The sequence below is a fragment of the Aspergillus pseudoviridinutans genome (assembly GCF_018340605.1).
Source record: "Aspergillus pseudoviridinutans IFM 55266 DNA, scaffold_3, whole genome shotgun sequence".
Taxonomy (NCBI): Eukaryota; Fungi; Ascomycota; class Eurotiomycetes; order Eurotiales; family Aspergillaceae; genus Aspergillus; species Aspergillus pseudoviridinutans.
Window position 1 is genome coordinate 1,053,775 of NW_025091283.1, and position 26,857 is coordinate 1,080,631.

General features: G+C 51.5%; 10 protein-coding genes across 10 annotated transcripts; 5 read left to right on the forward strand and 5 right to left on the reverse strand.

Moving 5' to 3' along the window:
• Positions 1-976: 976 nt before the first annotated feature.
• Positions 977-2,435, forward strand: Asppvi_004117 (uncharacterized protein; the record flags this gene model as incomplete). The annotated part of the gene is made up of 2 exons (XM_043300073.1): positions 977-1,946; positions 2,005-2,435. The coding sequence occupies 2 exons, from the start codon at positions 977-979 to the stop codon at positions 2,433-2,435; spliced, it is 1,401 nt and encodes a 466-aa protein (XP_043156008.1).
• A 920-nt stretch (positions 2,436-3,355) lies between these two features.
• On the forward strand, positions 3,356-4,836 carry Asppvi_004118 (putative cytochrome P450; the record flags this gene model as incomplete). Its single annotated transcript, XM_043300074.1, has 2 exons — positions 3,356-3,473; positions 3,554-4,836. The coding sequence occupies 2 exons, from the start codon at positions 3,356-3,358 to the stop codon at positions 4,834-4,836; spliced, it is 1,401 nt and encodes a 466-aa protein (XP_043156009.1).
• A 116-nt stretch (positions 4,837-4,952) lies between these two features.
• Positions 4,953-6,631, reverse strand: xanG (cytochrome P450 monooxygenase xanG; the record flags this gene model as incomplete). The annotated part of the gene is made up of 2 exons (XM_043300075.1): positions 4,953-5,033; positions 5,087-6,631. The coding sequence occupies 2 exons, from the start codon at positions 6,629-6,631 to the stop codon at positions 4,953-4,955; spliced, it is 1,626 nt and encodes a 541-aa protein (XP_043156010.1).
• Positions 6,632-6,855: 224 nt separating this feature from the next.
• Positions 6,856-7,651, forward strand: xanF (xanthocillin biosynthesis cluster protein xanF; the record flags this gene model as incomplete). Its single annotated transcript, XM_043300076.1, has 3 exons — positions 6,856-6,928; positions 6,974-7,571; positions 7,624-7,651. 3 exons carry the CDS (start codon positions 6,856-6,858, stop codon positions 7,649-7,651), a joined length of 699 nt encoding a protein of 232 aa, XP_043156011.1.
• Positions 7,652-8,099: 448 nt separating this feature from the next.
• On the forward strand, positions 8,100-9,593 carry xanE (O-methyltransferase xanE; the record flags this gene model as incomplete). Its single annotated transcript, XM_043300077.1, has 5 exons — positions 8,100-8,487; positions 8,539-8,662; positions 8,711-8,820; positions 8,873-9,254; positions 9,302-9,593. The coding sequence occupies 5 exons, from the start codon at positions 8,100-8,102 to the stop codon at positions 9,591-9,593; spliced, it is 1,296 nt and encodes a 431-aa protein (XP_043156012.1).
• Positions 9,594-12,705: 3,112 nt separating this feature from the next.
• Positions 12,706-13,768, forward strand: xanC (transcription factor xanC; the record flags this gene model as incomplete). The annotated part of the gene is made up of 3 exons (XM_043300078.1): positions 12,706-12,817; positions 12,880-13,392; positions 13,452-13,768. The coding sequence occupies 3 exons, from the start codon at positions 12,706-12,708 to the stop codon at positions 13,766-13,768; spliced, it is 942 nt and encodes a 313-aa protein (XP_043156013.1).
• A 517-nt stretch (positions 13,769-14,285) lies between these two features.
• Positions 14,286-16,615, reverse strand: xanB (isocyanide synthase xanB; the record flags this gene model as incomplete). Its single annotated transcript, XM_043300079.1, has 2 exons — positions 14,286-15,808; positions 15,856-16,615. The coding sequence occupies 2 exons, from the start codon at positions 16,613-16,615 to the stop codon at positions 14,286-14,288; spliced, it is 2,283 nt and encodes a 760-aa protein (XP_043156014.1).
• Positions 16,616-17,697: 1,082 nt separating this feature from the next.
• On the reverse strand, positions 17,698-18,408 carry xanA (isonitrile hydratase-like protein xanA; the record flags this gene model as incomplete). The annotated part of the gene is made up of 1 exon (XM_043300080.1): positions 17,698-18,408. One exon carries the CDS (start codon positions 18,406-18,408, stop codon positions 17,698-17,700), a length of 711 nt encoding a protein of 236 aa, XP_043156015.1.
• Positions 18,409-20,257: 1,849 nt separating this feature from the next.
• On the reverse strand, positions 20,258-22,909 carry Asppvi_004125 (putative C6 transcription factor; the record flags this gene model as incomplete). Its single annotated transcript, XM_043300081.1, has 5 exons — positions 20,258-21,323; positions 21,379-21,469; positions 21,521-21,655; positions 21,715-21,974; positions 22,038-22,909. The coding sequence occupies 5 exons, from the start codon at positions 22,907-22,909 to the stop codon at positions 20,258-20,260; spliced, it is 2,424 nt and encodes an 807-aa protein (XP_043156016.1).
• A 736-nt stretch (positions 22,910-23,645) lies between these two features.
• On the reverse strand, positions 23,646-25,428 carry Asppvi_004126 (MFS transporter; the record flags this gene model as incomplete). Its single annotated transcript, XM_043300082.1, has 4 exons — positions 23,646-23,911; positions 23,965-24,296; positions 24,355-24,955; positions 25,011-25,428. 4 exons carry the CDS (start codon positions 25,426-25,428, stop codon positions 23,646-23,648), a joined length of 1,617 nt encoding a protein of 538 aa, XP_043156017.1.
• Positions 25,429-26,857: the final 1,429 nt, after the last annotated feature.

Sequence of the window (26,857 nt, forward strand, 5' to 3'; positions counted from 1 at the left end):
CATAGGCTAATTCCCTGATAAGAGTTCTCAAGTGCTTGATTTCAGGTTCAAATCTTTGTCATAGAATGATACTCATCAGCCTTAATGTCACCAGCAAATTGCGATCACCGCAGGATCAACACGGTCTGACTCCACTGCAGCTTGGCAGCCGTCTATTCTATTTCTGGGTGGAGACTATCTATCATGGTATGGTATTCCAAGACCCGTTCATTTGGCCATATGGAGCTAACAGGATCAATTTTGAATTGCTGTCTGCACACAGCCACTTCTGAGTTCATAGCGAAGAGCCTTGTCTTTTTCAGCAAGATGGACCAACACCGAGACGCGAGTCCAACAACTCCGTCCGCCATGGCAGTTGATAGTGGGCACTACTCCATAACCTTGAGCGTTTACGTACGCACCTTCTTCACTTTAGGCCCCTGTGCGATGCTCTGAATGGTCGAGGAACAAATAACATTTGGGATGGATGGAGTCGACCGCTGTCCGTCCAACCACTGAGAGCCATAACCAGCAACAGTTGACCCACGAGCTTGTCCATCATTGTCGCTCATGGAAAGATTAGGTATTTGTTCCTGCGGTGGCTGTTTCATAATTGGATTTCAGACCTCTAAGGTGCCAAGCGACCAGAGTGAGTCGTCACTCGTCATAGTCTCCAACTCTCCATTGAGGCTGCGTTATGAGACCCATAGGGCCAAAATCATGGCAATGACCTCCGCTAATAATAAGCAACGTTATTAGTCTGGGGCCATGGGGCCGTTGGAAGGAAATCTCCTTTCTCTAGCCCCAAAAAGGATGCGCCCCAGACAGGAGCTCCCAGCGAGTCTGGTGCTGCCTCTTTCCTCATTTGAGGAACTCCTTCCCCTCGCTTTTAGTCCTCTTCTGCCTGCTGCGATTGTGACTTGCGACTGGCGACCAACGAACCTATGATGAAACGCGCCCTCTGAATTGAATCGTCCTCGTCCTGCTCCCATCGGCGATGGCGCTCCCCAGTTGTTCTCTCCTGCGTCCGCGGCAGGGGATCCTCCTCTGCCTGCTTTACGTCATCGGTGCTCTGAGCGTGGGCTTTATTGTAGCCATGTGGTACGGCATGAATACAGACAGAGATTATATACACCCACTCCTCACGCAATTGATCCCCGCCGGTCACTGCGCCTGCGAGAGCTCGACCACCTTCCAATGCGCCAGCTGTCTGTCGTGCTCCAAGCCCAGCCTGAGCACACACTTGACTCCATCGGCGCATTGGGTATTCGAGTATGAGCGGGATGGAAGCAACGAGGGCCTCAACCGGCAGCAGTGCGATGCTGCTTTCCCTGGTCTGTACGAAGACGTCTTTCGCGCGGTGACTTACTGGCGCTCGCACGGCGCTCTCGCTGCAGAGGATCTCGATCGGATCAGACTGGAACCCGGCATGGCAAGAGCGGCCATTCTCCGCGGGGAGCTGTATGTGGTCGCAGCCCGATCAAAGGGTGAGGACCACCGACGAAAGATCCTGGCCGTGCTCAGTGCCATTCATCGTGCGCTGGTCGCCGATTCTGCACGGAGTACCCGTCGCGACATCGAGTTCGTCTTCTCGGTGGAGGATAAGGTGGAGGATGTGACTAGCGCCGAGCATCCGGTTTGGGTTCTGGCTCGTGCGGCGAACGAGGAGGCGGTTTGGCTGATGCCTGACTTTGGCTACTGGGCCTGGGACAATCCGGATAATGCGATCGGACCGTTCGACCAAGTGGTTGCGAAAATCCAGCGGGCCGATATCCCGTGGGAAGAGAAGAAGCAGCAGCTGGTTTGGCGTGGTAAGCCAAGTTTTGCACCCAAGCTGCGACGGGCCTTGATCGAAGCCGCTCGGGACCAACCTTGGGGCGATGTCAAGCAAGTCAGCTGGCCGGATCGGACCAATGTCTTGAGTATGGAGGATCACTGCCAGTATATGTTTATCGCGCACGTGGAGGGTAAGTCTTCTTGGTTCTTTTTTACTGGGTGTGGATGATAGCTGAATTACTGCTCCAGGTCGCTCATACTCAGCTTCCCTGAAATACCGCCAGGCCTGCAAGTCCGTCATMGTGGCGCATAAGCTACAATACATACAGCATCATCATTATCTCCTTGCAGCTGATGGACCGAACCAGAACTACGTGGAAGTCGAGCGCGACTTTAGCGATTTGGCTGCTAAACTGGAGCCGCTCATGCAGGACACCAGCGTCGCGCACCGCATTGCCAACAATAGCGTCAAGACGTTTCGCGAACGATACCTGACCAAAGCTGCCGAGGCGTGTTATTGGCGGCATCTCTTGGACGGGTACGAGAGTGTGTGGAACAGCACCATCACCAAGGGATCCGACCCGTACGCGACTGAACGAGGTCTACGATACGAATCATTTGTGTTGTTGGAGAGTCAACGAATGTTTGACTTTACCGCTGCCAACTCATATCAACCATAACCTTTGGTTCTTTGGATGCTGGAGAGCTTACGGGGCTGGGAAACATAGCAGCAAGGAGTTTTGGCGTACGAAATAAACAACTGGTTGGATTGGAGTCATTTTTGTTTCTCGACGATACCAAATAGATCATTTCCCCCCATTTTTCATGCAGACCACAGAGAATGAAGATGTCTGCCGTGGTGGACACGCTAAATATGCACCTGAGGCATTACTTGGTAGACTACTAGGAGTGGCCCACGTAGCGGCAGCCCGTTCCTTCATTGACCCTCCCCTCCTGCACTCCATCGCGACTTTATCTCCAACAGAACCGTGGTTGACCATCAAGTCATCGCTGTCAGACTGTCAATCTCCATTTTGTCGGATATAATCTTATCAAAGTATCTCCATATTTTATCAAGCCATACATACCTCTCTAAAGCTGGCGGCCCAGCCACCCGACTTTCCCCTTGCTTCTCCTCGTTGTCTCTCCGATGTCACTTGTCAACAAACACCAGTCCGCTATGACAATCCATCCATTCTGAATGGCTGCTCCAAAAGCGAGGAGCCAGCGCCCGTGACGAACCATGATCCGTGCAGCAGACCAGTCTATCCAGTAGGAGTTCTGGAGAAGACGAGGTGGAGTCTCCAAGGGCCCAAAAGCGGCAGAACCCTCCCACTATCGAAGGATCAGCGCGATCCAGATCTGCATTCACAGCTGAAAAGACCAATCACMGCCAGCATTGTAATGCAGCTCTGCAGGGCGAGCTCAGCTGGAGATGGGTTACACAAACAAGCTAGCAGGTGCAAAGGAATCTGCCGTCATATCGGGGGATAGTGTAGTGAATTTAAGTCGCAGTTTTCCTTTCCTGCATGGTTCGCGTTTCCCTTTTCACTTGTCTTTGGGAGTCGTCTTTAAGTGAGAAGTATACCTGGCGACCAATATGCCGACTCCGATTCCTCGCCCGTCAGGTCTCCCGATCCTGGGAAACGTGCTTTCTATTAGCCCTGGCAATACTTGGGGTTCTTTCAATAAACTAGCGGTGAATAATAAGAATTTTTGTGTGTTTCTCGTGCAGTTACCGGTTGCGCGCCAGTTGGCAGCAATCACCACGAACACTACTAACCCTTTTCTTCAACAGACCCAATTTTCAAAGTCACCATCCTTGGCCACGACATTGTCTTCATCACCAGCGCAAAACTGCTCGAGGAGATCTGCGATGAGAGACGGTTTCAGAAATGTGTGACCGGCCCCATTGTCGAGATCCGTGAGGCAGTCCACGACAGTCTGTTTACCGCGTACCCCAATGAGCAAAGCTGGGGGATTGCCCACCGGATCATGGCCCCTTTGATGACGCCAGAGGCCGTGGTCGAAGCTTTTGCTGGGATGCGTGAGACCGCCACAGATCTGATTAAAAAATGGACTGCGGGCCCCCGGCAGCGGATCAACGTCAGCGATGATATGGACCGTCTGAACCACGCCGCCAACATGCTCTGCTTCTTCGATCAGCGGATCCACTGCCTCGAGGGGCCAGAGCCCTCGGTCCTCAAGGCCATGGAGGCTGCCACGTTCGAAGCCCTGCGTCGGCCCACCCGACCCAGGGTATTGAAATGGCTCATCTACCAGCGTCGCTTCGACAGCTACATCAAGACGATGCGCGACTACGCCGCCGAGATCGTGGCTAAGCGTCGCGCCTCTTCGACCGAGAAGAAGGACATGCTTTATGCCATTATGCACGGCAAGGACCCGCAGACTGGCAAAGCCCTCACGGACAGCCAGCACCTGGACGAGATCATCAACATCTTCATTGGAAGCGCCACGGCCGCCAACCTTGTCTCCTTTGCGTTGTATTATCTCATGAAGAACCCGCACGAAATCGCCCGCGCCCGCGAGGAGATCGATGCCGTGGTCGGCGGCCCGACCGCGCAGCTCGAACATGAGCATCTCGCCAGCCTGCCTTACTGCGAAGCCATCCTGCGTGAATCGCTGCGCCTGTCGGCTACCGCGCCAGGCTTCAACATCGAGCCCATTCCAGGACAGGAGGAGCCCGTCCTCCTCGCCGGCGGCGAGTACCAGGTCCCCAACAAGCAACCGCTCATTGCGCTGCTGGCGGCCGTCAACCGCGACCCGGAGGTCTTCGAGGAGCCGAATGCGTTCAAACCCGAGCGCATGGTCGGCGAGAAGTACGACCAGCTTCCGTCCGGTGTGAAGAAGGGTTTTGGCAATGGCAAGCGTGAGTGCTTTGGCAAGCGCTACGCCTGGGAATGGTCATTTATGATCCTGGTCACGATCTTGAAGGACGTGGACTTTCAGCTGGCGGATAAGAATTACAAGACGGCAGTTGGAGGAGTCAATTACAACGGGGCTTTCAGCACCAAGCCGTTGGGGTTGTTTGCGTTGACGGGACCTCGACAGAGCGTGTGATCGCAAAAGTAAAACTTGATGCGTTACGATACCATGGTTTCAGCTAGCCGTATGCAGATGCTTGTATATCATTCTTATCTTATACCTAATCTATGCTTTCACCTGAATCCTTGTGTCTATTGGATCCTTTGCTCCGTCTCGCTCTCTTTGACCTCACTCAGAATCACCCGGCATCCCAAAGGCGCTAGAATTCCGCCCTGTCATGCATCAGTACTCTGCCTCTTGTCTTATGCGGGTTCAAGAGACTTACCGGCGTCATCTTCAACCGATACCCCGGGTCCACCCTCCATTCGATCCGTCTCAGCAACTCAAACAGCAGAATCTTCATCTGCAGCAACACAAACCCTTGCCCAAGGCACTTCCGCGAATGCGCATTGAAGGGTATATACGTGCCGCGGACCGTCTCCCGCCGAAACCGCGCATGCATCTCACCCACCGTGCGGCCCCATCGCTCCGGCTTGAATTCGTTTGCGTCGGGGCCCCAGATCGCCGGGTTGACGTGCACCCCGTACGCATTCCAGCCGACAAAGGTACCTGCGGGAATCGGGATCTCGTTGCCGAGCATGGCGGGGCGCAGCGTGACGCGGTTGATGAGCTGTGAGACGGGAGGGTAGAGGCGGAGGAGCTCGTAGACGACGGCTGTGAGACAGGGGAGGGCGTTGACGACTTCGGAGGTTGGGGTTGTGGTGTTTGTTGAGAGGATTTCCGCGCGGAGGCGGGTTTGGACTTCCTTATTCTTCCCAATCTCCCAAAACATCGAGTTAATCAGCTGCTGGGCGTTCTCGTGCGCCGTCAGAAACACAATCTTGAGATTATCCTTGAACTGCTTCTCGGTCAGTCTGCCATCGCGGTAGGCGTCGACAAGCATATGCACGACCATCTCCTCGGCAGGCTTGATACCCTTCGCGCGGTCGTGATCGATGTGCCCCAGCACCGTCGCCATGAGTGTATCCCCGAACTCGTGCATGATCTCGTACGCGCGCTGCCGCGACTTGATAAGCCACGCGAACTTGTCCAAATCGGGAAAATTAAAGAACAGCGGCCGGAACAGCATCAGCTTGATCACGGACTGGATGGCCTCAAGGCGCACCGCGCCGTGCGGCTTCTCCAGGCTCCGCAGGTCCAGATCCAAAAAGCTCATCCCCATGACATCCACCGCCCACTGCTGGACATACGTATTGACAAGAATGCCCGCACCACGACCGGCGGCGGCCTGCTCCGCGAGGATCTCATCCACGAAGCGCCGCGACTTGAGCAGCAGCGGCGCGGTGTCGAAGTTCTTCTTCTGCAGCCCGGGCTTCATGATCCCCGTGTACAGCTTCCAGGTGTCGCCGTGCGAATTGATGATGTTGTCGCCGACTAGCGTCGCGATCACCGACCAGGGGATCTTCTTCTGGCTGCCTGCTTTGGCGTAGAGGTCCTCGTTGCGGAACATATCTGTTAGCAGGTCTGGGCGGGTGACGAGGATGCTCCACCGGCCAGCGAACCAGATTAGCACGGCGCCGTGGGATTCGAGGGGTTTGCGCAGCCAGCGCTCGTAGATCTCGTCTTGGCCCATTGAGCTCCAGAGACCGAGGATGGAGACGTAGAAGGGGATTCTGGGGAGTGAGGGCAGGTCCCAGGGGACGTGGAGGTACCATGCTAGGTAGAGGATGAAGGTGAGGGGTATTGCCGCGAGATAGTAGAGAATCATCTTAGATTTGGATGTCTTTGACTCCTGGGTAGCGTGAATTGAGTGATGGATGAGTGATGGCGGCCTGGCTTTCTCTTGTATGCACGATTTGGCAAAAGGCATTCCCGCGTACAAGTCATGACCTAAGACTCGCCTGGCTGCTCGTACTCAGTTGATGAGTGATGAGTGTAGTAGCGTATGCATCCCAAGTCAGCAAATCCGAGCTGATGTCATCGCAACGACTACCGAAATCATATATGACCTCGAAGCTGACGAAGTGATGAACTGACGAACAGCAAGCCCTAAGCAAGAAATATCGCTCCACTACCAATTCTAAGTCTAGCACAATGGCAACGGAAGCTCTACACATGCACAAAGACCGTCTCTCAGCAGAGGATCTCGATCTCAAAGATCCCCACGGTACGTCCAGTCTATCTCTAACAAACAAGATACTAAACGAAACAGTCTCCTCCAGCCTGGCCCTCTTCGCCATCCACAACGTCATCCGCCGCAATCTCAAGGCCTGCGCAGAACATGCCACCACAGTGCAACCAGCAAACATCGACGCCTTCACCACCTACGCAAAGTACACCCTCCACGTCCTCCTCGACCAACTCACCTCCGTCGACGAGATCTGGTTCCCCGTGTTCGCAGAACACGACCCCCGCTTCCTAGCACAAAAGGACGCACACGATGCCCTGTATCAGAAAATCACCGCGCTGGAGGCTCATCTAGCTGCTGCCACCGCCGAGCAGAATGAGCTCCTACTTACGGAAATAGCAGCTGGTTTTGCTGAGCTGCACGAGCTGACTGACAAGCAGTATGATTTCGAAGAGGAGCTTGTTAACCAGTTAGGACGGCAGGTGCCTATTGAGACTATTCGTGGTCTAGAGAAGAAGCAGGAGGAAAGACGGAGAGCTGATGTCAAGGTGTATGGGCATTTGTGGACGGCTGTGTATCTTCTTCGGGGGTTGGAGCCCAAGGAACGGGCGATTTTCCCGCCCGGAATACCGAAGTTGATTGTGGGTGGGATGTTGACGGCTGGGGCTATGCAGTTTCGGAGGTGAGTTTGTGTGTGTGATTGTTTGGGGGGTGTAGCTGACTGGTTTTGGTAGGGAGCTGCAATTTACGCCGAGATTTTGATGGGTTGAGCTGGTTAGCTGAATTGAGGGTTTGATTCTACAGGGGTGATTGTTACTGTTACTTGATGGGGTGTGCTATCAGATTCGTAGATATGTCATTCGAAAATTATTCATGTTTACTGTGTCAGCGGAGTATGAGTACGAGCATGCTGACTGTAGCTAGTCCAGTGTGTCAGCGCGGCGTGTACGTATACTAATCAGCCAAGTCAGCCTTAGGTCTTGTAGGAGTAACTGCAACAGAGCTGACATTGAAGATATTATCAGAATAAAGTAGGAATTGAGATGACTACTCTGACTATACTTGCAGATAATCTGCGAATAGCGCAGTATGCCTCCATAGCATATAAAAAAGTTAGCTTAGGTTCTTACGTCTTCAATAGAAGTCCGGTAGCAGAGACATCATCATCATCATCAAGAATTGTAACAGATCGATAGCCCTGTCGTACGCCATGTCCACACAGCAAGAGCCCAAGTCTAACCGTACGAACGACCTGTACGAGCTAGCCGTCAACATCTCCAGCACGGTAGAAACGTTCATCGGAAGGCTGGACACAATCGGCGCCGAACGACCCAACCTAGACAACCCATTTCCGGAGATCATCCAAGATGAGGGCGCGCAGCTGGCCCGGTTAAAGATTCTTCGCCTCTGCGAACGGCTCATGGCACTGGTCCAGGGCCCGGTTCAATGGCTCATGTTCCAGAATATGGCCTTCCTCGATCCAGCGTGCGTCGGTGCGGTTCTGGACATGGGGATCCACGAGATCATTGTCCCTGGTCCTGAACCCACGTCTCTCGACCAGATTGTAGAGGCAACGGGTGCTTCGAAAGATATTCTGAGTATGCAGCGCGAGCTATTTAGTATGTGAGGTCGAAGCTGACAACCCTCAGAGCGAATCATGCGTGTTTGCACGCAGAGGTTGATTTTCGATGAGATTGCACCGGAGCAGTTCGTTCATAATGGGGTGTCCTTGCAGTTCCTTGCGCCTCCTGTGCAAGCGCTCATCAGTCATGCGTGAGTAGGCGTCGTCCGTAAATTAGACGATTGAACTGACACCGCTAGCTGTGACGATGGACTGCGCATCGCAGCCCATTTCGCCGAGTCCCTCAAGAAGACTGATTGGAAGGGAAGTGACGATCCAGAAAACTCGGCCTTTAGCCTTGCCTTCAAAAGTGAGTATACCCGTATATCCCAAAGTCATGGCACTGTGCTAATCCCTCGTAGCAAACAAGGGCCTTTTCGACTACTTCTACACCGAGGATCTCGCTCGCGGCCAACGCTTCGCCCTCGGTATGGCAGGCAGCGAGATCATGAAAACTCTCACGGAGGATATGTTCCCCTTCGAGTCTCTCCCGCAGGGCGCAAAGGTGGTGGACGTTGGAGGCGGCCGGGGCCATGTCAGTGTACGCATCGCAGAGAAGGTCCCTGGCTTGGATTTCGTCGTGCAGGACGACGCGTCCATGCTAGAGGCTGGTCAGGCGGAAGGTGTCCCCAAAGCAGTCAAAGATCGGATCGAGTTCATGCCGCATGATTTCTTCAATGAGCAGCCGGTCAAGGGGGCGGATGTGTATCTCTTGCGGTTCATCCTGCATGATCATCCGGACAGGTTAGTTGATGCTGTCAATGAAAGAAGGGTGAAGCTAACGGTCCTAGTCGCTGTGCGAAGATCTTGTCGAACATCGTGGATGCAATGGAGCCGGGAAAGTCGCGGATCCTCATTGACGATGCGATTGTTCCCAGCTTCTTGGGTCCGGAGAGTTCCCGGTTCTTTAACATTCTTGATCTCTACATGCTCGTCGCTATGAATGGGAAGGAGAGGACTTTGGAGCAGTGGAACCATTTGTTCCAGATGGTCAGTCCCAAGTTGGTGTTGGAGAGGATTTGGAAAACGCCAGACGGTGGGCCTGAATCGGGAACTATCCTAGAACTGCGGCTGCAAGAGTGATTCTTTGATATTTGTTTATTTGAGGCCAAGATAGATTTCCTATACTTAGTGTCACAATGGATTGTCACGGAATCTTGCTTATTTTTCCTGCTGACTTTCAAACTGCAATATTGTTGAGATCTTTAGATATAGTACGAGTTGAGATTGTTGCATTCATGCTTCGTCAAGTATATACAAATTCCACTCGTGTAGCTAAATCAACCCTGACAGGAGACCTTCTAAGAGATCACCTGCCTTACGGAAGCCATTGGATTACAGCCCATTCAGAAGGCTTGACGACAATGAAAACCCATACCAAACGGTTGCAACAAGGGAAATTGCATTCAGATGGATTGACATGGCATGATTGCGGGAAAATGCTTTGTTTGCCTGTTGAAGCTTCGCGGGATCCGTCGCAGTAGGATTATCTTGATTCATGGCACTTTCTATTGCAGAGTCAGCTACCACTCAGTGAGACTACAGACAATAACTCGAAGCCTACCGTGAAGCGCCCTCCTAATGAAAGCAGTCTTTGTGGCCCGTGGACCAAAAACGAGCCAATTCAGGGCCCCGGTAACCCCTACCACGATTAAGGGAACAGAGTCCCATATATGTCGCGAGAAAGAGAGTATGCTATAAGGCGGACGAGTAACCGCAGTCAATACAACCAACCCTACTTGACAGCGAAAGTAGGCTGGGAAAATGCGTTTCTGGAGAGCGAGAAACTCTTTCATAGGAAGGGCTTGGTAGCAGACTTTAGTGTTGACAAAGCTCTGACAAGGACGAGGTGTCAACTCGAATTCATCATCGGGAGGGCGTACTGCGCTCTCACCTGAAAGAGTTCTGTCCCCAGAAGAGCTCCATATGAGAGCAGATGATATGGGAGCAGATTAGTGACAGTCTCAAGGATTGCCTGCATGTCGTCTCGTAGTATCAGAGTTTACAGATGGTAATGAAGTGACCGTTTACACACTAGGAACAGTTGCCGATTGATTAGAAGACACTGCCACTCTTTAACGGCTAGCAAAGCAGACGAAGAGAAGTCAAGATTGAGGCTGAAAAAAGTCAGGTCAGAAATAAGCGATTGGTGCCACAGGCAAATATGGCTGCCTGAACGCCCCTGTAAGATCCTTTGTCCCGTCTTCAGGTGGCTCAACTCTCGCTCTCATCTCAGCGTTAAATACACACATATCATACCACCCATAATACTACTTCCCTTGAATCCGTCTCATACACATCACTAAATATCTACTATTCACTTCGAGGTTTTCAGAACGGCCAAAGGATCACAGGCAGCTACGAGAACTAAGGTGAGGTACAATTCCAAGCCAGGCTCCTTCACCACTTCTTCAGATTGGCTTGTCAGCGACGTATTCGTATCCGCTCCTCCTCATCAGCTGGTGACACGAGTGTCCCTCACGCAGATTCGTGTTCCACTGCCAAGCTCGATTGCAGTCTGAGCTGTTCAAGCCTCGACCGATTACTTGTATCTATACTGGGCAGATCCCCGCAATCTTATCCAGCTTTACTATCGGGAAGCGACGGACTCCCGGAGGAGAGAGTTCTACAGAGGTATTCCTTCACCAGTATGGCTCATGCTTCAAGCCATTGATTTCGGATTCCCGTCAACCTTCTGACGCGTCTCGTGTATTCGACTGGCCAATTGGTCAAATCATAAACGAACGAACGAGAGGATTTAGCTGACGGCAGATTGCCTGCTTGCTGCGGTAATTGGCTGATCTTGAACACGGGTGAACCTTGTCAGAAAACGTTGTAGGGCGTCCCATTTGGGCTGTTCAAGGCCTCGGACTTTTGATAGTCCTCGGTCCTGGCACTGTTGCCTGGCCACCGCATGGATCTKGATTTCCCAGCTTGACCAATATTTTTTGAACCGAGCCTTGTGTATACGAGGTAATTTGACGGCAAACTCAAGTGAATTAGGCCACCCTCATCGTTAACTTTGCCCCCCATTACAATATCCCAGACACTCTCCCACAGATGATGTCAGATTGAGTGTTTCTACTCCGACCATTCTCTGTGCAACACGATCAGCCTTGGGAGAGGCTTGGACCTTTGCGATTCAATTATCGTATTCACTCAGTGCTCCCTCTCTTGCGAGCTGCTGAAGGCTTATGTGGCGGGTTCCCAGAGGTGCTCTGTATGACATACAGTCATGTGGACAGTTCTCAAGGATGCATCGCTCAATGAAGACCACAGGATCATTGACTTCTCGGTCCAGGCCGAGAAGGGCGCCATCTCGTCCGATTAGCGGCCTCGAACCGGCCATATTGAAATGAGGAAGCAAGATCTTCCCGACAACCTTCAAGCAAAGACGAGGGACGCTGGTCTGATGTTCATGCGCCACCACCAGGCTCGATCGGAGCATCCCCACGACGCATTCATAGACATCATTACTTACGGGGTGTACAATGGTCGACCATCAGACCCCAGATATGCAGTGCACTACGGGGTACAATGCCATCGCACTAGTTAAGGCTGTGATCCACAAGGGAACGAAGTTGCATTGGAATTACGAACTCGCGTGGCCTCACGGTCCCTCAACTTCATTAGCTCCGCAGTGCATTACAGGCTGCCGTCCTGACTAGCCTTGGCTGCTGATATTAATATGGTCAATATGACTCGTCCAGTAAAAGGATGAGGTAATGCCAAACTTCACCTGAACCGCCCCGTTTTGCATTACGATAACCTACCGAGCCAATGATCGCTCCTAACATTTTACAACATCTAAGACCCCAGGAGCGTCTTACTTCCAGAATGACTAGTGTTGGCTTGTCGACCACATGCGCCGGCTCGCATTGAAACTCAATAGGTGCGTCAGCTAAATTTTGACAGGCAGCTATAAATCAATGCAGTAACGGCAGGGAAGTCCTTGATCCTTTTGATGATAAACTTAGAGCGGCTGATCATCGCTGAATGCTGAGGCTTCCTGCGTAATCCTCGTAATTCTGAGCAGCAGGTCTAGAGGGCGGTGCTTGTTCAACATAGGTCCGCCTGTATAGAAACCTCGTGGCTAATTCCATGTTATCCTGCCTCGAAACTTGTCTCTTCGAAAGATCCCTTCTCAAGGCAAGGAACGAAACATACAAGATCAGAAGGCCATCATCAGCCAGCCATGCATTCACAGACCACAAAAGACGAGCAGCCCAAAGATGACTCCTCAAACGAGAAGCAAGACGCTATTGAGCGCAGAAGACTTCAAAATCGGCTATCCCAGAGGAACCATCGTCAGTGGATCCTGTGTCTTCTTAGTGCTATTCTCCTCATCCATTTGCTTACCGGTCAACAGGCCGCAAGATCCGGGACAGGATCGCCAAACTCCAAGAGCGTGTTATCGCCAGCGAGCTCAGAGCCGTTGCAAGTCTGAATGGATGGGACCAAGCGAGTCCTTCAGCTGCGTCGATGATGGAATCCAAGCCGCAAGGTGACTTTGATAGCAGCCCGTTGGCTTCTGCTTCGGAAGATCCAGCAGTCTCGAGTGCCTCCCAACGGAACGCTTCATCTAGTCTTTGTCGTTCATGCTGCAGTCTACTTAACCAGATGCCCGGTTCGTCCTCTCTACCCTCCCCACCTTCAGCTCTGCCGTTTGACATTGGTCTCGCCAACGGGGTTGACTCCGCCAACTCATCACCCTCTACTCTCTTGAACTCACCCTCCTCGTCTCAGCTCAGTCTTTTCAGCTTAGACCCATCTTTAAGTACCACGGGGCTTCACACTCCGAATGAATTCAGCTACCCTCAATATCCTGACCCTCCAGGCTCCCAACAATATCCACATTGCCCACACTACTATGTAGCCACAGGTGAGAGTCACTGTCCCAATACCAACGGACAATTGACTAACCACTGTGTTTTGCTCCAGAGACCTCCCTACCGCATATTATGCAAACATTGGGTAGTGCAACCTCCCATCCCAAGGCGATCATCCTGATACCGCATGGATATTCCCCAGTACCATTCACAGGAGCAAACGCGGCAGACCCCACAGGCCTCAGAAACGCTTTGAACGGGAACTTGCAAAATCCAGGATGTCACTGCTTGAGACATGACCGTGGTTCCAAATCCTCTGACCTAGGGACATCGGGAGAATGGATGAACACGCCGTCGTCGACTTCATTCTGTCCGCTGCATTCCTCCCAGTCGCCATCGTTGGACAGTTTTCAGTCCATGATGCTATGACCTATGTTTCAAACATGTTTCTTTCCGTGTCTATATTGATGTTGTTTGTGAGAATTTGGCCGGATGAGATATATAGTATAGACCACACATCGTGTAACAAAGCCCCGGCCCCTAATGACTGTATTGGAGTGTTTGTTACTTTCTGTGTATGAATTTGAAATAATACTTTTTCTGAGGCTCATTTCTCCTCTACAGTTTAAGAGCATCCTCTGTATTCTGTCTATGCACTAGGCAGTTCTAGATCTGGCACTCGAATTCAATCGTTGTAGTTGTATTATACTACAAAAAAGATTTGGCTTCTCAAATCTAGGGCGGATATGAGGAGGTGCCCGTAGAACTTTACAGAAATTGACTCTAATACCTAAGGAATGTGAACAACCTACCTGACTGCTTAATACAATAAGAACTTGATGTAACGAGAAGGGAATGAATTGAAGAGAATCAACAAAGATAATTCTGTGATCTAGAAAAGCAAGGACTATAGTAACGGACACAAAGCTTCAAGGTCAGTTAAACACTAGTCAAAGTGGATTCTCCATAGCTCCCGATCACAGTCAGTCTTGTACCCCGTCCGGGTATGCAGCATGGCCGTGTTATCACTGACCAGCAGATCACCCTGCTCCCACGAAAACCGCAGACAGACACGGTAGTCATACGTCAGGTCGTCAACCACCGAGACGAGACCCTGCTCCTCGTTCTCGATCGTGACCGCGCAAGTCGAGAACTTGGTCTTGGTGGAGTCCCACGGCTGGTGCCAGCGCATGCACGGCAGCCCGGTAACCGGGTGCTTCACAACCAGGGGCAGATTCTTCAGCTTGGCGTCCCAGAAGCCGTCGTTGTCCATGGCCCAGGTCACCTTCTGCAGCCGCTCCGCGGTCCACGGCAGAGGCAGGTAGCGGAAGAAGAGCCGGGAGGAGGCGAAGAGCGTGTACCCGCTGCCCTTGGGCGCGGTGGCGGGACAGGTGAAGAACTGGTAGCCTGGTGGCTTTTGGACGCGTTTGGTCTCGCCCGTGACGGGGTCCGTCTGCTCTTCGAACTTGAACATGCCGTCGTAGTGCATCGGCATTGCCTCGTTGGAGGTGACGTTGTTGCCCAGCTTATCAGTGCGGCCGGCGTCGCGCACCTTCTGGATGATGCCGAAGCTCCAGGGCAGGATGGTGCCGAGTTCGGATGCTTTCTGGACGTAGAGCTCCTCTTCGAGGGTTTCTCGGAAGCCGCGCAGGATGACAGGGGAGAGTCCGGTAGAGAGCTGGCGGACTTTGTGCATGGGCAGGTCGCGGATGGATGGAGGGGGCCGCGAGTCATCGATGTCGCTGGGCCGGATGACGAGGCCGCATGGGTAGAGGTGCTCGAACTTGACCCGCAGGCCGTCCTCGACCCAGTCGAAGAGCTTGGACTTCTCGCGGAAGTAGTAGGGCTGGCCGCTCTTGTAGACTAGCTCGTGCGTCTCACGTACATCCTCGGCGTGAACGGTGCGGAAGGTGCCGTCGGCGCCAACTGCAATGGAGGAATGCCATGGGGTGTACCCGAGGGCGCCTCGGACCTGTGGGACGAGCGAGATGGACAGTTTCTTTGCTCCGTTTGACTCGTGGATGGATAGACGGACGTAATCGGTGCGGTTGGCCTTGATGGCAGCTGCAAACATCTTTCCGCGAACGATCATGCTACGGGCAATCTGGGCGATATGAGCCGCTCTGGCCTTTTTGCTTGTATATTGCGTGTCCATTTGCGGGGCGAGGTCCTTGGTCAGGAACTTGATGTACCCGCGATATGTGAGGCAGGTGTCGTTGTCATTGCGGATGGCTATATCAGCGTCGAAGCTGCGGTCTTCAAATCGGTACATCAGCTCTCTTCGGAGACATTGGGCATGCGCCAGGTAATATGACTTGGCTTGTTCAGCGCTGGTCAGGGGATTCCATGGGTGCTCGAGAAGCTCAAACAGTCGGATAAATTTGACATGATAAAGCTCCTTCTCAACGGCCATCCGGCGGAGGGCCTCTCCATATTCCCAGACAGTCTCGTCAGGTACTCCCAGGATATCTGGTAGGGTTAGCATGTTGAAGCCGTAGTAAGTGCAAGAGACTTACCATTGTATACGAGCCCGTCCGAGCTGATGTATACATCTGCACCCGGCTCGTAGACTCTTCCAATGTTCTCGCACAGGCCGTTCAAATGATATAACGCCAGCTCCTCTCCGAGATCTGGCATCTCACCCAAGACCTTGTCTCGAGCATTGGGGGACTTGAAAGGGAAAGCCGGGAGGATCATCCGAACAGGCTCTCGCTTTTTGACTTGCTCAACCACGGTGGGAATGAACGAGGCCAGTCCCTGCCAGGACTCGCCAGTCTTTTCAAAGTTCACCCCATAACTTTCAATGACTTTTAAGACTGTAATTGCTGTTGCTTCGTCTTCGGAGATGCGACTGTTCTCCTCCCCGTGGGGGGTTCTGAGGGCTTCGGGGAGATACGAGGTGTCATCCTTTGTCTCCTTGGCCTCGTGCTTCAACTTGTCTGGGACTGCCTCCTTTGCTTCAACAAGCGGATTGTCGCTGCTTTCGGGGGTGGAGACGGTTGCAGGAGGAATGTCCAACTCAGACTCTGTGTTTCCGTTTGCGGCGGTTGGCTCATGCTGATCAGCTTCGCTCAATGGCTGCTGCAGAGAAGACTCCTTGCGGTGTTGCTCTTCAGGGAAATCCTCAGTAACTTCAGAGTCGGACGAGGAAGCAGCGATTTCAGTCGTCTCAACGTTCACGGCTTTTATCCCGTATGATCCAAGCAGGCCGTTCTGTTGTGGCTCCGCAGGATATGAGACCGCATCGCCCTGTGGGTTCTGCAGTACGGCAATCATATCGAGAATCGAAGAATGCGAATCTATGTAGAGACTGATGAAGTTTGTTTCTCAGTCGGTATGTTGTGTACTTCCGATGGTGACTTCGGCCTAGCTCAATCCGTCGGTATGCAAGGCTTTATATCTTTCCAAAAGGGAAGAGACAGGGCAAGTCGTAGTGAGAGGCATGCATCTTCGTCAGCTATATCATCAATGACGTCGAAAGAGTGGAGGATTCAGGACCGTTGTGACATCGTTGACTAACAAGCAAGCCACTCTGAATGTGCATTTCTCTCATACGCTAGAAGCACACGCTCTTTGCTTGAGTTTTGGCAGTCAGCATCGTCCATAGCTGAATAACCCCAGTGCGAGAAGGATCTACAGGAGGCTGACCTGTATCCATGCCTTCTGTACCCGGGGCATGGCAGTGCAGCGAACCTTCTTCCGATAGAAGCCTCGAAAGAGAACACGAGGTAGCTGACACAGAGCTTTGGGAGATGACAGGGCCTGCAGCTGCTTAGGCAGATATTATCGGCTGTGAGCGAGGGTTTGACGAATCGTGCAAACGACATAGTGCCAATGTCTTTGAGTCCAAATCCAAGTACGGGTCGTCTCACGGCACCCAATGCGAAGCCAAGCGCTTTTGAGGGGGCTGATCACAGTCAGGCCAAATTCACATCGAATACTTCAGCTGCTAAAGACGACTCAGTCAGCAGACGGGAACTATGCTGAAGATTGTGGAACTGCTGGAACTGTTTGTGGGTTACACGCTCGCCACGTTCTCTACAAGCACAGCACCCAGGGCGAGCCCCTTGGCCAGGGCGTCGGGCTGTGTCCACACGTAATGGCAGATACGCAAAGATATTGTCTCACTGACAACACGATCTCACTGTCGTACTACAGAGAGGCTGTACCAAGATTCAGGGCCGATACTGAAGAAATGTGACTCAGGCTGACTCTACAGAACAGCTGAAAGAAGGTTTCAGACAAATTTTCAATTCTCACGGACAGTAGAGGAGGGTCGAGAACGCATCAAACTCGTCCCTCGCCCAAAGAACCCTCAGCTAGCTTGTAGCAAGTTACATCACCGCTTCGGAGACCCTCTACTCAGAATGTTGCACTTTCCAGTCATATTCCATCACGCGCGAGATGAATGCCGCCATATCAGGGGAGGTCAACTGACTAACGAGATACAAAGATGCATCCAAGCAGCTGCTCACTCCTGCTGCCGTCAGCAGCCTGGCTGACCCAACTTTTAGAACTCCTGCGTCAATGTAGCGCTTGTGCGACACCTCAGGAGGAGGAGCCCCTTCTCCATTTACCCGGGTGCAAAACTCCTGAAGTCTCTCAATGGCACGATGGTGAGTTGTGACTGGAACTCCAATTAAAAGCCCAGCCGCTCCAACCAGAAACGCTCCGGTGCAAATTGAGAGAAGCACACGCGGTTCATCTACCGTCCTTGGAGGTAGTGTGGCAAAGCTGCGAATAAGGTCTACCTCCGGGGGATTGGACGCGACCAACGAATTGAGAAGAGATGGTGGCCCACCAGGGACAAGCATAATGTCGAAATCCACAAGGCCCTGCATTGCTTCCTCGAGCAGCAGGTCCGTCTGGACCATGAGGGCGTTCTTGGCGTTCACTGTTCGTGATCGAGCAATGGTGTTGATCTGGAAAACCCTGTCCGGGTTATCAGGGTTTCGGTTGTGGGATGTATGAGTGAAGACTTCGATAGGGGCCGTGAAATCAAGGATGTCTACTCCTTCGAAGAGTAAAACGGCTACCTTGTAGTACTTCTTTAGCGGGGTGGAAGACATAGTGAAGGTCAATTTCTCGCCTGTTTCAGACTGGGATGCTGATGGTTGAGTGTAGTCAATAATGCGATGACAACCACGAATGCAAGACAATTCTGTTGAACCGACTGAGCTTAGAACGTAAGGTACTCGTCTAATATTTGATTGAGCGAAGGAGTACGAGTGCGAAGGAATTCATCGGCCAGCCGTAAGCTGACACTGCTGACTACCTCTGCACGCCCAGTCCAATGAGTCGGTCGATTACGAGGAACGAGACGCACGTAGAATAATCATTGCTTGTGATGCTTAGGCAGAATAACAATAGTCTTCAAGTATAAGGAGTATAAGGAGTAATATAAGCAATCATCGACCTTGAGGGGTCAGTGTGTAGTACCTGGATCCAGTCCCCTCAAATCAGTCCAATGATATATGCTTCAAAAGCACAGGAACACTTCCCCGAAAATTAGCTAAGAAGTATTAATAGAACCTAGTAGTACAATCTGTTAAAGATCAAATTCTCAAGTGCATCTTGTTTAAGTGTCATGTGGTCTCTCTCCAGCCTTTCTCGTAGCCCATCTGAGTCAAGTTCTGCTGAAACAAGAATGGAGAGACTCAATCGAGGAGACTTGCTATCTTGTAGACAGCCACATTAAATGTAGGGCTATAAGTGTCTGGTGAGGGTTGGAAATCAATTCGTCTTCGATAGTGGAGTTTATAATTCGAATTCGAAGAGGAAACGAAAAGTGGGCGATGGGGATTTGCACAAAAGGAGGCAGACCCTCCGACCAGCAACTACCTTACAATCACATAAACACCCGATACCCTTCTCCACGGTTGTTGATGGTCCGAGTAGGGTCAAGACGGCCAAGCTGGAGTATATTCGAGCTATTCCAGAAGCTTGAGAGTGTTAAAATAGATAGTCATTACCGTGATGGTCTTTCTCTTGCCCTCGAGAATATCATCTGCATACAACATCAACACAGAGACTTTACCATGACTTCGCCAGGTTATAGTCACACTTCTCCATCAACAATCTTCCCTTTGGAGTGGCATTACCCCAGCATTCTCAACCCCAATGTGCTACACGCTCAACAACGCAGTCATCTTCCTAGGAGATTCCCGCCACCGCACCATAGTCGAACCGCCATGGACGCAGAGAGCACATATCCAGGCCGGTTATTCCGAACAACTGGAGCGGTGAGTCGACTCCACTTGTAAAATACCAAGAAAGAGCGATAGCTCATCGTCCTCCTCGAGTGAAACAGCCCAGTATCTGTTCTGGAGTTGTCGACAGATGGGCGCGCATCTCGCCAGCACGGGGTGTGACTTACGGGGCTGGAGATATGCACCGAGACGGCAAGTGGATCCACCGAGGGGAGCTATGGATGTTTGCCTGAGATCACGCGGGCGCAAGGGTACCTTCGGCCTCGTTGGATGGGTCGCAGAGGCGCTTCTTGCAGGATGGGATGCGTCCTCGGGTGTCGGATTCGGCGAGTGCGTTGGTGAACTGAAGCCAGCAAGGGTGGTTCAGAAGATGTACTTCAGTCATGAAAGAAACATTTCAGGTCCTTGTGTTGTCATACCATGAAGCTGGCGTGGATTATAGATTCATATTGACTGATAACGACATATGACGTCAAAGGCAGATTCGAAATGCTCAAACGCGATGAATCCTCAGGCAGTATGGCCCATAATTTGGAAGCAATCCAACTGTCAAACGCCCAACAGACAAATCATAGTTGATAGATCTGAAAATAGCAGATAATGACTCCCGGAACCAGTGCACACCCATAAACCCCTACCAATGCAAAAAAGAGACTTATGAGCGTAGGAGAACCATCATGCTTCTAACATGTTGTCCAACACATCGCAATCAGCTCCAAAGCGGAGGATGAATGTACTCGGCCGCGCGGTCAAGGATAGTAGGTATGGTCCACTCCCCACTCGTGGAACTCTCAGGCGTCGGAGGCGGCAGCGACCCAATACTAGGTGTCATAGCACCGACAGTTACAGGAGGACCAAGATTAGCTGCGGTTGCCGAACCCGCTGAGGCGTTCCGATATGCTGGGCTGCCATGGGAACCGGCAGCGCGGTTGTTTAGGGAATAGAACGCAGCTTCTAGCTTGTCCAAAGCACGATAGGTCTTGGTTAATGGCTTAGCCCACTGGGTCTGCGCCTCAAGCGGTATGGGGGCAGACTCTGGAGAGGTCGGGTCAAGAGCAGCAGCACTAGTTCCCGTCACATTCGCAGCTCCAGGAACCGTATTATAAGCCGTGCCGCCGGCTGTGGCAGAAAGTGGTCCGACCGTCCCTTCTTCATTGGCGCGTTCGCCGATGATGTTTTTGAGCTGGCGCAACAGGGTCAAAAACTGAGGGTCCGTCTTCGACTCTTCCGTGACTGCTAGAAGGAACATTGAACTGATCGCTCGCTGCAGAGTAATCCAGGAGCGCGACGCATGAGAACTGATTGTATGCATTTCAATGTATGCCTCGACAGTCGTCATCAAATTCCTCACACAGTCAGCGCGCATGCTGATGGTAGTTGGATCGTTCGAGTCGGGTGAGGACTTGAGAGCTGGACGCAGCAGCTCGGAAGAAAAATAGGAAGAATGCAGCTTCAGTACAACCCTTTCCAAATGTTCAGTGGATGAAAGGCAGTACTTGCGGTCGCGCAAATGTGGTTTGGCTTCAATCATAATTTGCTGAATCCTTTCTTTGTAAGTTTGTATGGTTTTGAAGCTCATTTGCGAGTGAGAGCTAAGCATGCGCGAGCGTACGACCTCGAGGGCCAGAGAGATTATTCGGCAAAGAGTCTCAAAGTACGAGAGCTCTCCAGGCTTCGAGTCTTCGCGGTACGCGATATCCGGCTGACTGACGGCAGTGGTTGACGGTCGATCGTAAGAGAGAGAGAAATGGCTGTCCTGCCATGCCATAGACCACCTAAACAGCATTAGCATGACGTTAAAAATCCTTGATTGAGGCTGAGAGACTATACCAAACATGTCGTCTACGGTACCGCTCCTCTAGTGAGAAGCGACTCGATTCTACATGGAGACCAAGCGCTAGTCCCATACGAAGTGTCATGCCTGACGCCAGTCAGCCAACGAGTCCACGAGAAAGCTTCCTTATTCACTCACCAAGTAAGACATAAGAGATACCAGGATTCATATTGTACGACAACACGTTACCAATCACCAACAGAGTCTGAATGGCTTCTATGGTAGGTTGCGATAGGAAATTGGTCATCCGGAGACACTGGTAGGAGCAGCACACTAGATTCAGTGAGTAGTGAGTTAGCCTGATCGTGCAAATGTAAATTGGCAAAACATACCATAGACCTGAGAAGTCAGTTCTCTCTCTTTCCCAGGCAAGTCGGATGATTGACAGCCGGAAGCCAGCACGGCGAAGAGCAGACCCAGGTAGGCTATAGTCACACCAAAAGGTCGCTGTGCTTGATCCGCGTCCGTTCGGTATACGCCACCCATAGATGCTCTATTCCGTAATAAAAGATCGAGACTCATTTCAAACTGCTGGATATCTTCGATGACAGGGTAAATGGCTCCTGCGACGTCCCGATAATAGAAGAAAAATCTGCCATACTGTTAGCATTCAACGGGGCCCATTAACAATCCAAGTCAAAGGTAGAGAACTAACTCCTTGCACTGCTGATCACTTGGCAGCGCACTACAGACTGCGCTAATGTCAAATGTCGACATGTCGGAAGACCACAGATCAACGAACGGATATGTGGCGGACTCATTGTCGAGACCCAACTTCGGCAGGATCCCACCCTCAAGGAGAGCTTGAAGCTGATCAGACCCGGACTTGTTGTTGAGAATGTATGCAAGAACCGATCGAGAACCCAAGTGCACAGTGCCTTCGCCCAACGTGTTCGCTGCATGAATGCCCTCCCGTTCCGGAGAAGCAGCCTTGGACCGATTACTCCCATCCACACTATGCGCACTGCCCGTCTCCAGGGTCCCACCGGGGCCCTCCTCGGCCCGTTCCAATCCAACTCGCAAGTTCGATATAGTCTTCTCCATCTCCTTCAGTCTATTGCGAACATTGTCCCACTCCTCCCGCGCAATGGATATACGGTTCCCGGATCCCAAGGAGTTAATCCGACTTGGCCCGGCCTCCTGCTTAATCCGCATACGAGGTTCCTCCTGCGCAGCTGACACCGTGGGCTCTGCCACACCGGGCTGAGAGGCTCCAGCGGGACTGTCGTTGTATGACGGAGGAATTGAACTCGCTATAATCCTTTTTTTCGACGGCCGCTCGTAGGAGCAGATATCGGGATGGTCGCGCTTGACACAGCCGTCGCACGGAAGGTTGCGATCGCATTTAACTTTGCGTGCATGGCATGGATAACAGGCTTTGGGCTCGCGCGCCTTTCGTTTTGTTCGAATAATCGCGTCAACTTGGGATTGCGGGAGATCGGACACAGACCGAGAGGTAGCGGCGGTCATGTCGGAGCCGGCTGCAGACGGTGAGAACGACATTGAGCCTTGGTAGGGGGACGCCATTGTAAATATCAAGATCGGCACTCTATCGAGAAATTCCCGAGTGCTGTGTGCGTTTCCGTGGCTATAAGGAGAGATCTGGCTGAGCCAACCGCGGAGATCATGGAGCAAAGCGGAGGAGCGGATGCGGCGCGAGATGTATCAATCGACGGCAGCGTCAAAGAGTCGCGTCAAGAGAAATACATCACTTTCCGTAATAGATCTAGAGTTAAGTGTTCAGAGCCACAGTTCACAGCATTCTGCACGGTAGCAGCGCATTTGAGGTAAGCTTTGGTGCGGGCGGCCTGAGCTGCCGAGTTGGAGTATCCGACGTTACTAAGCAGTAATCTGCACGGCACGTGATTGGAGCGGGGAACACCAACCCTAATTGCAAAAGAGGAAAGATATGACGTCTTGACCACGACCATGGAATAAGGATGGCGATGAACCCAGACCTTTATCGAATAAGTCACATTATTGGAGAGAAAGCAATTAGAGAAAATTAGTTGAATGAATAATGTCTATTAGTCTAGATTCTATTGTAGGTATAGGATATCTATCAATGCTTCCGAAATCAATCCCAGACGACTCCGCTTTTCTGTATGCCATTCAGATGATCTGAATCGTAACCAAGAAGATAAAACCCAGCAAAAATATGCACAATAAACCCAATGGAAATTAGTAAAGAAGTTGTCGGGTATGCAATGGCATTTTTCGAAACTTCGAACCTGTGAAGCAGAAAGACATGCGTCGAACCTCTCTAGTGCTTCTCTCCCGATCCCTGCTGCTCCTCATCGTCGGCGAAGGCAAACTTCGAGTACCGACGGATGGAAGCGCCTTTGAAGTAGAAGGCGTAGGGAATTGCGCAGCAAGCCAGTGCAATGAAGGCTAGCAATGAACTGGCCCATCGGTCGTTCAAGCGGTCATACATCTGCTCAGTGAACAATACGGTGGAAGCACCCCACATGGAACGGAGGAAAGTCTTTGCGGCGAGGGCAGAGGCTGCCTGATGCTGGTATGTATCCACTGTAGTAGCAGTTAGTACTAAACCATCATTGAGGAAGTTGGAGATAACATACCGAGGTAATTGTTCGCGGCGTTGTACAAGAAGATAAAGCCAAATCCAACGGGGAAGCCACCAATGGCAGGGCCAATCCAGTGAATGTTCGGATATGATGTCCAGGCGAAGATAAAGAGACCGATGGGGATAAACCAGCATGAAAGCATCATAGGGATCAGACGCGCTTCAGCTGGAGGCTTTCCACCGTGCTTCTTAACAAGTGTAAGATAATGCTTGTTGACAAAAGGAGCACAGGCAGCGCTAGCCAAGACACCAATGGCCAAAGGAATGAACATCAGACCAGTAGGGCCTGAGCCCCATCCCTTTCCTTTTTGGTAAACAATGGGATAGCTAGGAATAAGCTGTTAGTCCCGTCCTTGAAAAATCTCACAAGGCAGCGTCAACTTACGCGACGAAGAACATGTATAGCAAGCCATATAAGACGGACATATAAATGGAGATGAACAGAACAATGGGCTCCAGAAACAGGAGCTGAAATGGGCGGAGGAGGAAGATACGTATTCTTTCTCCCATGGGGCGAGGGTCCAGTTCTGTCTCCGTGACGTACTTCGGATCGTTTTCAGTCTTCCTTAATTTCTTTGCTCTTTTCCGCAAAATCATTGGGGCATAGGTCTCCGGGACTGTGAAGGTAATCAGGACCCAGGCGACAAAGGCCAAAATGAGCTGGATCCAGTAAAGCCATCTCCAACCAGCATGGCAGAGATAACCACCGACAAGAGGACCGATGGCGGGACCGATGAAAGGGCTGGCAGAGAAGGCAGCCATAGGGACACCACGTTCCTCATTCCTCCACAGATCAGCCAGAGTACCGCCGACCAACGTCATTGGAGCACTGAATGCGATGCCATCGATAGCTCTGCAGACGATAAGCGTACCGATGTTCTTGGAAACCGCGCAAGGTATGACGAAGATAACTGCAAGCAGGAGCGTAATAGCATAAACAGGCCTGCGCCCAACCATTTCCGAAAGAGGAGCAAACATCATAGGGCCTGCAATCAGTCAACATGGGACACGCTCTAAGTGATTCTGTTCATTGAGACTTACCAACACCAAAACCAATGACAAAGACTGTAACCGTAACAAGACTAGCTTCATGGGAGACATTGAAGGCCTCGGATGGCCCTTCAAGGTCGGCCGTGATCACACTACTGGCGAAGGCGACGACGAAGCACGTAAACGAGACGACCATAGTGCAATACCATTTGTAGGCCTTGGACCAGTTCTTTGGGTTCTCGGGATCATCAACTTTGAATGTGACCAACTTCCAGTCTTCCACCTTGCCGGTTGCAGAAGATTTGACCGGCTTGATGATCTCTCCCGTGGCAGTCTCGGCAGTGTACTCTTCCATGTTCGCATCGTTGGTTACTTGGCGGAGGGGAAGGTCCAGGGGGTCGAATTGACCCGGGCCAGATCCCAAGGAGAGAGTTCGCGTGGCATCTTGATGGTGTTGTTGGTCCGACATGTCGAGCTATGCACTAGCTACAAGCAGATATCCTGGTTAGGATGGGGATGTAGTACTGAGCACAGTCGGTAGCCGGGAGATTCATCCTGAAGGATCCTGGCAGGTACTTATAATCGCTCAGTCGAACCATTTTTTAAATCGAACCGGTGGAGCCAGTCGGGGAGGGCGGCGAGCCAGATGTGAGAAAGGAGTAAGAATGGACCTTCCACTGTCAACATCATAGAGCATGATACCAAGGACGGCAGCTTATCCCGGATCTGCCTCGGCGGTCCCTCGGTTGCCCGATCTGGCAGTGGACCTACTAGCCTCTTCAGGTAATATGCCTCGAGGCCACTGCTTTAACATGACGTCCCGCTGTCAACCATGGTACCATTTCTATATCTCTACACACTCCGTAAATAGAGCTAGAGCCTAGGCTTGACATTTATTAGTTGGGTAGACGCTCAGGGGTAAGTCTTCTTCCCGCTAAACTATTCTAAATCTGAAGTGGAAATGTGGAATTGGGCAAAGCAAGGGACAAAGGCGATCAGGCCAACATTTGATTGATAGCCTTACGACGCAAGTCCCTCTAAGCCCAGGCATTGAAATCGCCCTCCTCAATATTAGAAGAGAGGGTATAAAAGAAGGATTTATACAGCTATACTCCGTACAGAATGCTGGTTCAACGGAGTGCTCCTAGTGGAAAATTCATCAATCAATATCAACAGTTGCCTCCCTGATGCTCAGAATCCGTATTCAGTTCCAAGGACATGAACGCTGCAGCGCTCATTGAAGCTCAGCTAAGACTCAGCTCAGAGAGAGCATGAACCATTAAAGGCAGTCAGGAAATGTTATCAGTTACTTATTAGGGCTGTTTCCGAATCCCCTCTCAGCCTGAGCGTCGTGTCAAGTTAGCTGCTTATGGCGAAGTGGGCCTGATTAGCTTGCACTGTGTATTCTGGACCTGGGCTCCGAATAATGGATCTAGATCTATGGAAATCTATTGGAAACAATGTTGCACATAGTGGGAGGGCTAATCTCATATCTAAGTGCTCGTGTCTCCTCTTAAAACCTCTTACGGGACTGGAAGGACTATCGACCATACAACCTGTGTAAGTTACGAAAGCAACGTCTGATGTTTGACACTTTCTTAGCAAAAGTCATAGATATGGACTGGATATCGCAATTATTCAGCTCGTAAGAAAAGCAAAAGTCAAAGTTTTCAAAGACTGGCACAACTGCAGTTATGCTATTGATATACCTAGTATTACTCGGCCTTGGACGTTGTTGGCGCGAAAATTTGCTGCCAAACAGCCACCATCAAGAGAGCTCCGCCGTCAATAATCCTTGGCATCGGAAGGCTGATGGCTCGGAGCGTTTTTCCCAATTTGGTATAATGGGTTCGCCTTCCATAAGAGGTAAAACATGTCGTCGAGTACTTCGAGTAAGT